General features: G+C 41.1%; 2 protein-coding genes across 3 annotated transcripts; both read left to right on the top strand.

Annotated features, from left to right (window-relative positions):
• The first annotated feature begins 180 nt into the window (after positions 1 to 180).
• ilkap (integrin-linked kinase-associated serine/threonine phosphatase) lies at positions 181 to 3651 on the top strand. Its single transcript, XM_086080315.1, has 10 exons — positions 181 to 454; positions 770 to 898; positions 998 to 1115; positions 1214 to 1320; positions 1896 to 1989; positions 2158 to 2245; positions 2438 to 2580; positions 2758 to 2877; positions 2940 to 3021; positions 3465 to 3651. Exons 1-10 carry the CDS (start codon positions 415 to 417, stop codon positions 3585 to 3587), a joined length of 1044 nt encoding a protein of 347 aa, XP_085936441.1. The 5' UTR covers positions 181 to 414; the 3' UTR covers positions 3588 to 3651.
• A 234-nt stretch (positions 3652 to 3885) lies between these two features.
• On the top strand, positions 3886 to 14251 carry LOC147171456 (arf-GAP with coiled-coil, ANK repeat and PH domain-containing protein 2). 2 transcript variants are annotated; one of them, XM_086080311.1, is made up of 22 exons: positions 3886 to 4737; positions 4820 to 4877; positions 5311 to 5445; positions 5987 to 6040; positions 6130 to 6188; positions 6590 to 6773; positions 7040 to 7084; positions 7566 to 7661; positions 7773 to 7847; positions 8255 to 8358; positions 8721 to 8772; positions 8885 to 8985; positions 9282 to 9393; positions 9461 to 9645; positions 10608 to 10677; positions 10934 to 11022; positions 11093 to 11172; positions 11602 to 11765; positions 12637 to 12746; positions 12830 to 12940; positions 13621 to 13682; positions 13752 to 14251. In XM_086080311.1, exons 1-22 carry the CDS (start codon positions 4685 to 4687, stop codon positions 13865 to 13867), a joined length of 2115 nt encoding a protein of 704 aa, XP_085936437.1. In that variant the 5' UTR covers positions 3886 to 4684; the 3' UTR covers positions 13868 to 14251. The 2 variants fall into 2 exon arrangements, with proteins under 2 accessions (XP_085936437.1, XP_085936438.1); XM_086080312.1 differs by having other exon boundaries at positions 3888 to 4737; positions 5311 to 5430.

Below are 14251 nucleotides of genomic sequence, written 5' to 3'. Positions count from 1 at the left end.
AATTTCATTATTAGATTAGACAAAGCCTAAATTTTTTTTTTTTAATACTTATTACCGATATTTAAGTTCCACTTTAAAATATTACCAAACTAAAAAGGAAATTCCATGCAGTTAACAGACAAAGCGTTAGGCGGCAGTAATTGTCGCCAGCGCGTCAGTCTCAACATTTTAAAAATGATTACGAAGAAGACTGCGCCTGCTGTTTTCAAGCAGTGTGGCTGTCGTTCAAGATTTAGATTATGAAAAAATACTACAAGTACAAATACAAACGCTAATAAAATTGTCATCCTGGCAGCGATTTGTATAGTAATCTTACCTTTTGGTAAACCATACTTGCTTTCGCGAGTACGACGTTCGGCGGTTCAGACTGAGAGGCGGCTAAAATAAGATAGGCTAGGCTAGCTCCGGGGAAGAATGGATCTATTTGACGACCTACCGGAGCCCGCTCAGACCGGTGAGTGACGGAGGTTTCTCGGGTTAACGCTGACGATCACCCCGATCCACTAACAACTTATAAGGTGGTTTTCACCTTTCACCTCATAAATGCTCGTTTTGGTTCATTTAAAGTCTTTTTATTACGACGGATAAGAAATAAATTAAGAGTTCCATTGTAACATTAATGTATTATTGTCAACTTACAGTAATAGTAGATATACTACTGTAACATCAAAATGTCCCCTCAAGGGATAATTACAGGATATCATGAAATCGTAAAATTTTAAGTCATGATCAGGATTGTTGTGACTTTTAGCATTTTGTGTGTTGTCAGCTCCAGTCTCGCCCCGATCAGCCAAAGACATCGATGAGGAGGAGAAGACCGTCAAACGAAAACGAAAGGATGAAGAATGTGAAGCGCCTACGAAAGATGAAGAGGAGACCAAGAAAGTTTGTAGAGAAGGTTTTCACTTTTGCCACCATGTCTGATCATGCACAGCGTCCATGACGCAGCCTGGCTTATTCTGTGCATGTGTGTGTGGGTCCACGCATGCATTTTTAGGTCTTCCCGTGGTACGAGGCTACGTGGCTGCGAGGCGTGGGGAGCGTGAAGAAATGCAGGATGCTCACGTTCTACTTCCCGACATGAGTGGCTGTCTATCAAATCTACCTGCTCAAATGTAACACAACACCTCCATTTATACACACAAGTGTGATATTGAACATTTTTTTTCTGCCTGGTGCCATTGTTTGTGAATATTTTCTGCTGTTTCCGAAGATCTGGGGCGTCGTATTTTGCCGTATTTGACGGCCATGGGGGCACTCGGGCATCAAGCTTTGCGGCCGAACATCTTCACCACATTCTGGCAAATAAATTTCCCCAAGGTGAGCAGAAAGAACGCAGTCTGTGTAAATAAATACAGTTTTAAGGCCGAGTCCACGGATGCATTAATATTTTTTAAAAAGCTCTAGTTTCCTAGCTGCAGAAAGTAAAAATCTATTACGGACACACCAAAATCTGTGTACATGTGAAAAAGTTGATGAGTTATGCTTAAATTATTTCCGCCTTTGTTTACTTCGTTAACTTCTAAAATGTCATCATCGCTTTGGATTTACAGTAAATTATGTCTAAAATAATTTTGATGTAATAAACACAACCCTTTAGATGCCAATTTTAGCTTAAAATAATCACCTTAGTTGTAAATTGTTTCATTAAAATCACACAATTCTGTTTAAAATCATCCATCAAAGTGCACAAGGGCATCTCCCAAACAAACTATAACATTTTGGTTAAAATTAATTAAAACCACACAAAACCCCAATGTAAGAAGAAGCAAGACGTGACTAGAAAAAAAAAAAAAGACTTGCGTGTGGGGGGAAATGGGCAAAATGCATAGAAAAATATGATTTTGAAAAGCTATCGAGATCTATACAGTATATAAATTTGTGTTTTTTTTAAGGTGAAAGTGAGAACCTGGACAAGCTGATTAAAAAATGCCTGGTGGACACTTTTCGCCAGACAGACGAGGACTTTCTGAAGAAAGCGACCAGCCAGTAAGCCTCCTGATTATCTGCTGCTAAGTGTTAAGTAGAAAGTGACTGTATTCCTTAACGACTACATAATTGTCCAGTCCTATTGGACACTATCTTTATAGATGATTTAAAACTTCTGTGTTTTTGCATTTGTTCATGAATGAATCATTTTGGATCTTTGTCAAACAGGAAGCCAGCGTGGAAAGACGGTTCGACGGCAACCTGCATGCTGGTGCTGGACGACGTGGTTTACGTGGCCAATCTGGGAGACAGCAAGGTAACTACTGTGCTACAATGGCTTTTGATTAAATTGTTAATGCATTTATTTGATATCCAATTGAAGGTCCATGAACTAGTATGCGCTTTGTCATCACTTTGCCATACCAGTAGGTAGTGCTGGTTATCATGGACATGGAGTAAATGCTCAAACGGCTTTCAGTGATCCTAGTGTTGTGTCGCGGTACTGCAGGCGGTGTTGTGTCGCATGGAGGATGAGGGAGAATCCCCACAGGGGCAGCGGAGGCGACCGACCACGTTAGCGCTCAGTCGAGAACACAACCCCACCATCTACGAAGAGAGGATGAGAATCCAGAGAGCTGGAGGAACCGTCAGGTACCACCGTCAACATTCACATTTGACGTTTTCTTTTAGTATGTAGATTCCGTATGACACTTCAAAGGCACAATCTGCAATGTAACATCCCAAAGTAGGAACTGCTAATCAACCGTTTAGTCTCTGTGCTGTTTTATGAATATTTTTGGGATGGATGGGTGGATATGTTTGTTGCAGGGAGGGGCGGGTGTTGGGCGTACTAGAGGTTTCGCGCTCCATTGGAGACGGCCAATACAAGCGATGCGGCGTCATTTCGACCCCAGACCTGAGGAGGTGTCAACTGACGGCCAATGACAGGCAAGAACAAGGACACATGCGCACAAATAAGCAGAAAAAGAACATGTCTCGTTTGACCGCAGGTTCATCATCCTCGCCTGTGACGGCTTGTTCAAAGTATTTTCCGCAGATGAAGCCGTTCGATTCGTCCTTGACGTCCTGCAGGTACCGAAAAGGAAATTCCTTTTAGTTCAGCTTTGTTCTATTCTGCATCTTGTTTTCATTTATACTGCTCGTGGCTTGTGCGTATGTGCGCATCAAATTTGGTAGCAATCGGGCAAAATCTGTAGGACTAATTTGTCTTAAAGAACCCCTGGAACTGGGCAAAATACTCTTAAAATGACTGCTTCGAACCAAAATGGCTGACTTCCTGTGTTTTTTCAGGCATTCTTGAGACTTTTATGGGTCTGCTCGTGATAAAAATAAAGTTTCATGTTGCAAAGTCAAACTGTCTTTGGGCGCTTAATTCTTCTTTTTTTTTGTTATAATCCAGTTGTAAGTAATCAAATGAGCCTAAAGTAACCACTTGGAAGAAAATGGAATGTGTTTGTGGTTCTACACATGACGTAACCAGTGTTTATTTTTCATGTTGCATTGTGTGGTTCTAGGAAAGCAAGTTGACAGACAAGGAGGAGCAGTTTGAAGCGGCCTGCCAACAGTTGGCCAGCGAAGCGGTCCGACGGGGCTGCGCTGACAATGTCACCGTCATCCTTATTTCTATTGACTTCTGAACACGCACACACAATTATGCTTTGACTTTGTTTTACAATAAAATACTTGACTTCCTCTGTCAAAGTCTAGTCCTGTGTGTGTTACTCGCATACAATCCAAATGAGTACTCGACCAAAAGCAAACTTGGAACCATATAATACTATACTAGTGCATTATTTATTTTAAAAAATAATATTGAGCCCACATCACCAATTCCTGTATTTAATGTGTCACGCAGGAGGCGGAACTTCCGGGTTTTCACCCATCAACTTTGTTTCTGTTTCCGGTTTGCGAAGTGTCGGCCGCTTAGTGCTTACCAGTACTTGCCCTTCAGCCTTTATGCCCCTCAATTGCGCGTTCCCGTCGACGGGTGCGAGGCTGCGTGTGTGTAGTGTCTGTCTCAGTGTCCGAAGCATTTCAGATAGTCCTCCAGCCGATGAGCAGGGGTGGGGGTGCGAGTGTTGGAACGCGGCCAGCTGTGGCTGGAAACGGCGCTGATGTGTAAAAGTCGGAAGTCCGTGACATCTACCCCATACATGGGGCTTGCGTTAAAAGCAGTTTGCCCGGAGCAATATGGCGGCGCTGCTACGTGCGACGACCGTTGGCGCTCTCGGCTGGCGTTTGTACTTACTTACCCAAACTGTATACGGAATTAGAGCGGCGTAAGATGTACACTGACTGTACATATCACATCACCCTTATTTAATATATGCATTAGTGTAAAAATATTTACATCAAAATTAAGAGAACAGCCCAGTTGTGAGTCAGACGCGGTACTACTCCCGTTCGCCAGGTGGTGTCTCTGCAGGCTGAATACAACCCGGATGTGGGCTGGAGGCGCGGTCACAGTACTGCGGTCAGCGTTAGCATCACTTTGAGTGCGGGATGCAGACAACTGTCCTACCACTACACAAGTTTAGCTGATAAGACATTATGCGTCACAGCAACCATAAAACTCAGTAGGTTTCGTCTTTGTCGTTAACGTGCATGTTGGACGGACTTTTGTTCCTATTATGAGCAGTCTTGGTGAGTGAGTGTTAGGTATCCGGCTAACAGGTTAGTGTGGGGGCAGCACACTCGGTGGTGACAGTCAATTTTCCAAGTGGCTTTACTCGACATGGACGCGCTGCTGGACTTCTCCGAGTGCGTCGCGGATTCTCCGGGCTTCAGGTGAGAAGCGCTCACTGAAATAAATTGGCCTCGTCAACGCGCATGCGCTTGTGACTCAACTTTCTTATGCTGTGTTGTTCAGGCTGAACCTGGATCAGTTTGAGGAGGACGTTTCTCTGCTACAGACACAGCTGGACAAGGTACGATTTTGGATTACAGTCAACTTAAAATAGCCAAAATCCATAGCAATGCTTTAGAATTACCTATAGATGCCACAACATAGTGGCTACGCGCTACTTTTTTTTTCTCAAAATGAAGCTCCTCAACTCATTTCAACATACAGTTCCTTGATAACGATGCCACAATATGGCTGCAAGAAAATACTGTATAATCCTTTATGTTTGCAATTAGTTTTTGTTATGTGTTTTCAAATATTTACAATGGGTTTATTTAATTTGTGTAAAGTGTGTAGGAGGAGTAAAACTATATAAAAAAAAAACATTTTTAAATATGGTCTTGCCATATTATTTTTTACATGTCACAGGTGGGTCTGGAATGTATGGTTCAGTAGTATTTTCTCTAAATGGTCAACATGCAACTGGTCGAAACAGTGTTTGTCATCCGATCATTTAGGTGACAAGGTTGTGCGGGAAGATGGTGGAGGCGGGACAAGCGTACAACGCAGCCAATCAGATGTTCCTCGCCAGCTTGGCCGAGCTTTTCGCACGGCACAAGGAGGACGGCGTCATAGCGGTGAGGACCCGTTTGGTAGGCTTTCTAGAACCTTCTAGAATGAGTTTTTACACAAAAATTCTTGAAAAAAGAATGAAATACTTGCCTCTTCAAATAATACTACGATTGTTATCATTTATGTATCTTGGACCGCTTTAAAGGTGGGGAAAGTCAATGTTTACCCCTCCAGCCAATCACAGAGCGGGGGGCGTGTCGCTGAAGGCAGGCGCAATATTGACAGAAGAGTGAGAAGGGTTGAGCCATGGGAGGAGTCAGCTTTGAATTGGTTGTTTACGAACACAAAAACGGTTGCGTTTACAAACACAAACGGTCCCAACCTTTAATGTGCCTTGTGCAGCTGATGAATAACTAATAAATTAGCTTGTAATCTAATTTAGTTAAAACAAAAAAAAGTCCTCAAAGTAACTATCATCCATCCTTTTATCGACATCAGAGTTTTTTGCATGTCAGTCACAGTAAGTTATATATGTTATGGAGTAGTTCTTTCACATACCATTAGAAGGCGCTCATTTGACACAATAGTACCATACAACTTTTTTCTTCCATGTCTTCTTAGAACTGTCTGAGCCAGTTTAAGCAAGGCCTGCAGGAGCTGCTCACTTTCCACACCGTGAGAATGCACGCACTCATGCACACACATACACTTACACACACACTAGTCATACATTTGTGTGTGTGCGTGTGTGTGTGTGCTGTCAGATGTTGCTGGATCAGAGCCAGCGAGCCATCAGCCATCAGCTCAGCAGTCTATGCAAGCAGTAAGTACACACGCACTTGCAACTCTAATTTGAAGCCCTAACTTTGGCTTGAAACTCTCATTTGAAAACTTATTACAGGCTTAAAAAAACAAACAATTTTGAAGCCCTATCCCTGCTTTGAAACCCTAATATGAAACTCCATCTCTGGCTTGAAACTCTCAGCGGAAAAAAAACTCTCCTTTTAAGCTCTAACCCTGTCTTTAACAGAAACCCTCCTTCAAAACACTCAATACAGGTTTGAAACCATAATTAGAAACCCACATTTTTTTCTTGACATATTTATCCAGTTTTTAAACCCTGATTCGAAACCCAAATCCTGACATCCTAATCCGGGGTTAAAGCGCCAATCTTTGCTGAACAAGTACCACATGTTTATCTTTGATTGATTGATTGTTTTTGAGGTTCCTGCCGCAGCTGTCAGAAACGCGTGAGGAGTTTGTGCGTATCGGTGAGGATCTGGAGACGGCAGCTGTGAAGAACGCTCAGGTGTCTCGACACAAGACCGCGGAGGCCGAAAGAGCGAGTCACCTGCTCATAGCCACACGCAAATGCTACCAGCATTTTGCCCTGGATCACTGTCTGCAGGTTCCGCATGCCACATCTTCAAGCATCGTTTACGCACCTATATATACTATACTATACTATATAAAACATAAGATAATAATAATAATACAATCAGTAAAAATTGTTTCTAGTTAAAATACACAAACATACATCCGCACACGCACAAACAGACCCAAACAACATTAATGCTGACCACCAGCCCAATTTTAAAATTGTATTTTGGATTTTTTTCACATTTTGTCATATGTCGATTTATTTTATTTTATATATATTTGTTTGTCATTCAGCTCAACACGTTCAAGACTCAGCAGAAGGTGGACATCTTGAACTCGGTATGACTATGACTGCATTCAGAATTTAGCTTAGCTTTGCTTAGCATTAATATTGGGACACAGCTCTTACTTAAGCTGGATTTAAAGCGGAAGCCAAGTAAAAACATTTTTTTGCAATAATAATACTATTGTGTTTGTGGAATAAGAATTGAGCAGAATAATCCACATGTTTTCAAACATACAAGAGAGCTGACATTTTATGCGGCAGCGCCCCCTACTGTCAACCGAAATTGACATCAAAGTATACCTACTTTTATTTATTTAGCGAATGCAAAGTCCTGTCTTCACTGCAAAGAACATTTTTGACTTGGCATCCGTTTGCCTTTTTTTCCCCAGAAGTTTGCAGTTATTTCTTTTTAGCAATGCAAATGCTAATGCAAACATGCAGACTGATGTAGATGAAGCCATGCTGTACATCAGCAATGCATAATAATAATGATATTTATAGTAAGTGTAAGTAAGGCTATGTTGTTGTGTTGAGGTCTTCTCCTTGGTCAACGTTCAGCTGACGTTCTTCCATCAAGGCTTTGACCTGCTCAGAGACCTTGAGCCCGCCATGAAGGTCATGGCCGCGCAGGTCGATGCAAACACACACTTGCATACAAACATATGGCACAAAGTTCATTTGTTCTGTACAGTTCTTCTGCGAGTGCTCTACTGAAGTTTAATCTTTTGACTCTGTCCTCAGTTGTGTGAGCGGTCGGCCGAGTGTGTGAGCAAAAGGAAAGAGCTGGAGAACGCTCACCTGCTCATCCAGCAACGAGTAAGTCACCTTCATGACCAGGCCAGCGCACATTTTTTTTTTAAACGTTTGCACTTTGGGCTTTCTGCCACTAGATGGTGGCAATGAACATCATAACATCAGTCCTACCATCAGTTTTCAATGGAGAAAGTAGAATAGAAAGAAATCATTTCAATGTCTTACAGTTTATGGTGGACATTCATCAGTGTTCTATATATGCAACTTAAAATAAAAATGTACAATAATGTTAGTGTATATAGGAAGAAGCCCTATTTTTTCGCATTAACAGTTTTTTTTTAAAAAAAAATCAGGGGGGAAACATGTTCTTTCAAGGATAAAAGCCATCTTATAAAAATATTTTTTTATTTTACTAAACATTTTTTGAAAAAAATCTAATTATGTGTGCATGTGTGTGTGTGTGTGTGTAGGATGCCTTAGGAGAGACGATGTTCCGTTTGTGTCATGGGACTGACAACATCATCCAAGGTTACCTCTTCAAACGCTCCCGAAGGAAATCGAAAACGTGGAAGAGGTCACGCGTCTCCTTGTGTTGATGAAGATGAACCCTATACTGTACTTAGTTCCTTTATTCATCCAGAGGAAAAATCATGTTAAGGCATAAAATTGTCTTTGTATACAGACGTGCCATAAGATGGACAGTAACGCCAAAGTGACACAACCTGGTGCCTTACAATTAATTGCAAAAATGGAGGCCTTAATGTGTTCCCTTATCATCTTAAATATATGGAAATGTAGATAAATTGTTCTGGAAGTGAATTTCTTATATTTTGGCAGCTACGGTTCTGTCCTATTTGCTGAATGAGGACTTTCTAAATTTTATGAAAGTAGCCTTAAAAAAAATCATGTTATTTTTTTTTTTTTTTTTTTGTGCAGATGCTGGTTCTCCATCAGAGACAACCAACTCATCTACAGGAAGTCACACAAAGTAAAACATTTGTATCCACTTATTGATCATAGTTATACATGTATGTTAATGTTTTTTTTTAAATGAGAACAGGAAGTGGTGTTGATGGTTAATTTTTCATTTGGCTCCTCAGGAAGCTTCCATGCTTCTGTTTGAGGACCTGCGATTGTGTGCCGTCAAATCTATGGACGACATGGACCGACGCTTCTGCTTCCAACTGATGTCCGTGCACAAGTGAGACCAAAACACACAAAAACGTAACCCCAAGTTAACACAATTGTACCTGAAGAATGATGGACGAGTTTGAGTAGACAAGACGAGACAGGATAAAATTTGAGGATGGCAGTCTGTTTATTGTTATGGGTCTCCTATTGTGTCTCATCATGTTCTATTTTTGTCTCATTATGTCCCACATTTTGTCCAGTCGTCAACAGTTACAGTATTTCCTATTTCATGCTGTATTGTCCCACATTGTCCCCTTATTTGTCCCGTAGTACTCTCACATAATGCCCCCTATTATGTCCCATCAGGTGTTGTGCCCTTCAGGCAGACTCTGAGCACGCCAGGCTGGCATGGATGGGAGCACTACAGGGCAGCATCGATATGGCGTATCGAGAGCGAGGCCAAGCCGCGCACACCCAGGCATGCTCCTCATCACAACAATAATACAATAACTAATAAGATGAACATTCATAAAAGTCTCCTGTAGCCTCAGGAGCCCCTTTCGCCATGCGGCGGCGACAACGCTGCGGCCAATAAAAGGACAGCGGCGCTGGGCGTGGCTCTGCAGGGCGCCGGCAACAGTCGATGCTGTGACTGTGGCGAGGAGGAGCCGCGGTGGGCGGTCGTCAACTTGGGCGTTACCGTTTGCATTCAGTGCTCTGGGATACACCGGTACACACACACACACAGAGATACACACACATGGCAAATATTTACCAGAAGAAAAAAAAGTTATGCGAATCAAGTCTGTTTTTGATATTTATAAACAGCAAACTGGCATGAAGCTGTTTATATTATTTCATTTTATGTGTTAAGTGATTTTTAAGTATGTTTATTTATTCATTTATTTTTCTATTTTATATATTATCTTGTCTTATTTTCCTGTTTTTATGTGCAGCACTTTGGTTCCTCTTTGGATTTTTTAATGTGCTATACAAATAAAGTTTATTTTATTTTATTTTTCGAAAATTGTAGCTAGTAATAAATATATTTTCGAGAATAAACTTTCTAAACTAAAGAAAGGAAAATAATTAAATGGAAGATGTCATGTCTATTCAAAAGTATGTTACGAGAATTAAGTCTTCTTCGACAATAAGAATTTCAGAATATTATGACAGTCATATTTTTTCTGAGAGAAAAAAACATATTTTTGTCTCATTTTAAAACAAAAAAGATGTACTAAGAATAAAATAATTCAGGAAAAAAGGTGCATTTTGAAAATAAAGGGATGTTTTTCAGAGAAAAGCTGCAATACGATGATAATAAAACTATGGGGGGGGAAATTATTTTAAAAAATGGTAATCTCACGCGAATAAAGTCACTTTCTTTTAAGACTTACTGTATATTAATGGTTGCGTTTGCATTTTATCATTAAAAATCCTAAAATTTTGTCAAAATTAATTCTAAATATCACAAAAATAAAGGAGATATTACCTTTTTATGTTACCATAGTGTAGTATAATTTTTCAAAAAATCAATTGTAAATATGGGAATATGTGGTTAATTTTACAGAAGAAAAGAGGCATAATATTACAAGAATAATGTTTTCCAAAAATAAGGGATTAGGACTATTGCAGGAAGGGTTTATTTAAAAATATATATATTTATTTTCTCCCCTGTGACGGTGCATACAGGAGTCTGGGTGTCCACGTGTCCAAGGTGCGATCGCTCACGCTGGACTCGTGGGAGGCGGAGCAACTCAAGGTGAAAGGTCATTCTTTAGCCCCTTTCACATCGCTCCTGCCTCGTCTATATTGCCGTTCACTGTTTGCGTCCTTACTTTATCTCATATTCTTAAGCATATTTTTAGGGGTTTCACTTTTTACAGTGCAGGCAAGTCGCAAATTAGAGTTGATAGGACTGTGTTGATGAGCTGGGGACTGAGGCTGCGTGAAAGGGGCTCACCATTCCAAAAGAAGTACGGTATCATAACAACAAGACTTCTGTGTTTGTGTCATAGCTGCTGTGTGTCCTGGGAAATGACACCATTAACAACATTTACGAGGCGCAGTGTTTGCACAGAGTCAAACCCACCTCGGAGAGCCCGCAGTAAACACCACACGCCTGTCAATCACTCTGTAATCAATCCCGGATGATTGACAGCCTATCTCTTTGTCAGCGCGGAGAAGGAGGCCTGGATACGAGACAAGTATGTGGAGAAGGCGTTTGTGAGGCGGAATGGCAACGATGATGGCACAAGTAAGGTTCATCAACAAAATGGTGGTTGTTTTTGGGCAGTAGATATAAAATGTCTACGCAGTGCTTTTTAACTGGCTACGTTGTGTGATGTAAAAAAAGAATAGAAGACCTATAGACTAAAATCTTTTTCAGAGGTGAAGTAAAAATAACAGATACAGTCATGTGGTTGCGCAAGTGTACACAAACCTCTTATAACTGGGGATGTGGCTAAATTAAATTTAAACAGAATTCGGAATAAAGATTAGGGTTAAAATTTCGTTCCACACTAAACCAATGGGTATGCATTTACTGTATGAACCAAATTATTTTTAGAAATAATTTTACAATGATTTTAATTGGTGTCATCTAACAGGGCGTGCGTAGACTTTTTGCATCCACTGTGTGTTGCATATATGTTGTTGTTAATGTATACTTACGAATTTGTTGAAGCGCATCATGACGACGCTGAGGCCTCGCTGCTGTTGCATCTCTACAAAGCGGCGGTGGCCGGAGACATGGTGGCATTGGTGACGGCGCTGGCCCAGGGGGCGGCGGTGAACGGAAGCGTTGCCCAGGAAGAAGGACGCACCGCTCTCATCGGGGCTGCCCAAGGGGTGAGGCCACAGGGGGTTACTTTTTGGATGAGTCATTCGCCATGAAGCAACAGATTTTCCGGGGGGGGGGGGGGGTTAATATGTGGAGGGGGTAAAAACTAATTTTTATGTAATATTATGAGGATGAATCTGTATTTTTTTCAAGATGAAAATTTTTAATCTAAAAAAAGTTATATTTATACATTTTATTAGGCATAATAGGAGAAACAATTCTTAAAGCATAACTTTTATGGAGGGGGAATCAATTTGTAATACTACAAGAATAAAGTCATATTATTACAACAGTAAATTCAGTTTTCCCAGAATCCATTTGGAGTTTTACAAGAAATGTAATACATTTCTAATATTACGAGTCATTTATTAGAGGGTGAGTAATATTACAGTCGTAATATATGTTAATGGTGTGAGAATAAATTTAGAATATTTTGAGAATAAAGTGTTTTGTTTTTAACAAGTTTAAAATATTAACAAACTATTAATTTTGATAAATTCAGAATATCGCAGTAGTCATTAAAAAAAATTTGGGGGAATGAATGAAGTCATTACAACGATTGTCTTTTTTTTTAGTATCAATTTGAAATATTGCGAGAGCAAACTATTTTAACACAAGACTAGGACAAGTTTATTTGTGTAGCACATTTCATGTACACAACAATTCAAAATGCTTTATATAAAACATTAAAAGCATTACAGAAAGAAACAAAATATAATTCAGACATTGCAACAAAAAAAAAGAAGATAAAATCTAATATAGTTTGACTAAAATAATTAAAACCAAACATCAGTCTAGATCAATTAAAATAACAGGAAGGCTATTCGCATTATGGTACCGATTATTGTTGAGAACCAATTAGCTCTCATTTCTCTGCAGGGGTCGCTGTTGGCATCGGAGTTCCTGCTGCAGAACGGTGCCAACATCAACCACAGAGACCGAAGAGGACAAGGAGCTCTGCATGCAGCAGCCACCGCCGGACACACAGGGTCTCTACATGCACCCCCCCCCCCCCCCCCCACACACACACACACACACACACTGAATGTGACATTCCTATTGGTCACCACAGGCAGGTGTGTCTGCTGCTGAAGCGAGGAGCCAATCAGTACGCGGTGGACGAGAGCGGACGCGACCCACTGGCCATCGCCGTGGAGACGACGCACGCGGACATCGTCACGCTGTGAGCTGTTTAGGAGTCAAAAGTCAACAAATAAGTTTATAAAGTGAACCCGTCATTTATCGCTGGGGGATACGTTCCAAAATCAAAACGTTCCACCGGATCACATTGTAACAAAAAGTCTAATGCTAACATATAGTGCGATATTCCATACATGGGCTAACAGAATTTAGCATCAATGTTACAGTACTATATAGTTCATACAGAGCATACGATAATACTCGCAGGGATAATTTAACCATATTCACCTCCTAAATCGACCATCCATAAAGAGTTGATTGAATTTTCCCTGGTGGAGGCTGCACTTCATCACCAAGCCGCCCAGTTAGTCAGCGCTCAACATAAACGGCTTACTTTTCCAGTACAGAAGCTAATGCTGCTAACACTATTTGCTAATGCTAATCTTTGCTAAGACTTACTAATTGACTCTGGACTCTGAACGTTGCTTGAAAGTGGCTCTGGATTGTCAGACAGCCTAGCTTTTAAGTTATTGGCAGAGAAGCTGTGGAGGTGGGGCCATGTAAATTAGCCCAATTGTTATGTCGTAGTGGGGGCAGAAGGTCAGTTAAAAGACTGGCTTGCTTAATTTCACACTTTGATGAGTGGATGTTAAAAAGTCAATTATATATCATATGTAAAAAGTTTTATTTTTTTGTGCGTTTCTTCCATGTTGGTAACTTCAGGCTGCGCATGGCCAGAATGAACGAGGAGATGCGAGATTCCGAAGGAGTGTTCGGGGCTGCAGGTGAGTCCGCAAAAACTCCCAACATTTAGCTTTGATATTTGCTCAGCGGCGTCCGTGCGGTCCTTCCAGGAGACGACCAAACCTTTCAAGACATTTTCCGAGACTTCAGCGACATGGCGTCACATGACCCGGACAAGCTGGCCAGGCGAACGTTCAGCCGCGGAGGAGACGACGAGAACCCGTGAAGGCGTTATCTGCTTTTCATGCTCAGTCTTGTCACCTGACATCGTTGTCGGGCAGAATCCTCACATCTCTAAAAAGGCTACTTTTCAGGTATTTGGAGAAAAAACCCCAACAACAACCATCATAACCACCATCCATTGGTAAAAAGGGTGAATAGACTGCTTTTTATATAGCGCTTTTATCTACACCATATGGTGCCCAAAGCGCTTTACAAAGCCTCACATTCACTCGTTCACACACCCATTTATACGCCAGCGGTCGGCTGCTGCCATGCAGGGCGCGGCCAGGTTCATTAGGAGCAAATCGGGGTTCAGTGTCTTGCTCAAGGACACTTCGACATGGTCACCAGGGGTGAGGAACCAACCCACAACCTGGGAGACGACCAC

The sequence above is a fragment of the Leptonotus elevatus genome, chromosome 7 (genome assembly GCF_054856555.1).
Source record: "Leptonotus elevatus isolate MCC_2025b chromosome 7, RoL_Lele_1.0, whole genome shotgun sequence".
Taxonomy (NCBI): domain Eukaryota; kingdom Metazoa; phylum Chordata; class Actinopteri; order Syngnathiformes; family Syngnathidae; genus Leptonotus; species Leptonotus elevatus.
This window is presented reverse-complemented; position numbering and strand designations above follow the sequence as displayed.

Bases quoted from the DNA above. Each gene is read 5' to 3' on its own strand.
- ilkap (XM_086080315.1), top strand. From the start codon at position 415: ATGGATCTATTTGACGACCTACCGGAGCCCGCTCAGACCG. The intron at 899-997 runs GTTTTCACTTTT...ATGCATTTTTAG, and splicing joins CAAGAAAGTTTGTAGAGAAG to GTCTTCCCGTGGTACGAGGC. The intron at 1,990-2,157 runs GTAAGCCTCCTG...TTTGTCAAACAG, and splicing joins CTGAAGAAAGCGACCAGCCA to GAAGCCAGCGTGGAAAGACG.
- LOC147171456 (XM_086080311.1), top strand. From the start codon at position 4,685: ATGGACGCGCTGCTGGACTTCTCCGAGTGCGTCGCGGATTCTCCGGGC. The intron at 7,085-7,565 runs GTATGACTATGA...TGTTGTGTTGAG, and splicing joins AGGTGGACATCTTGAACTCG to GTCTTCTCCTTGGTCAACGT. The intron at 11,023-11,092 runs GTAAACACCACA...TCTCTTTGTCAG, and splicing joins CCCACCTCGGAGAGCCCGCA to CGCGGAGAAGGAGGCCTGGA.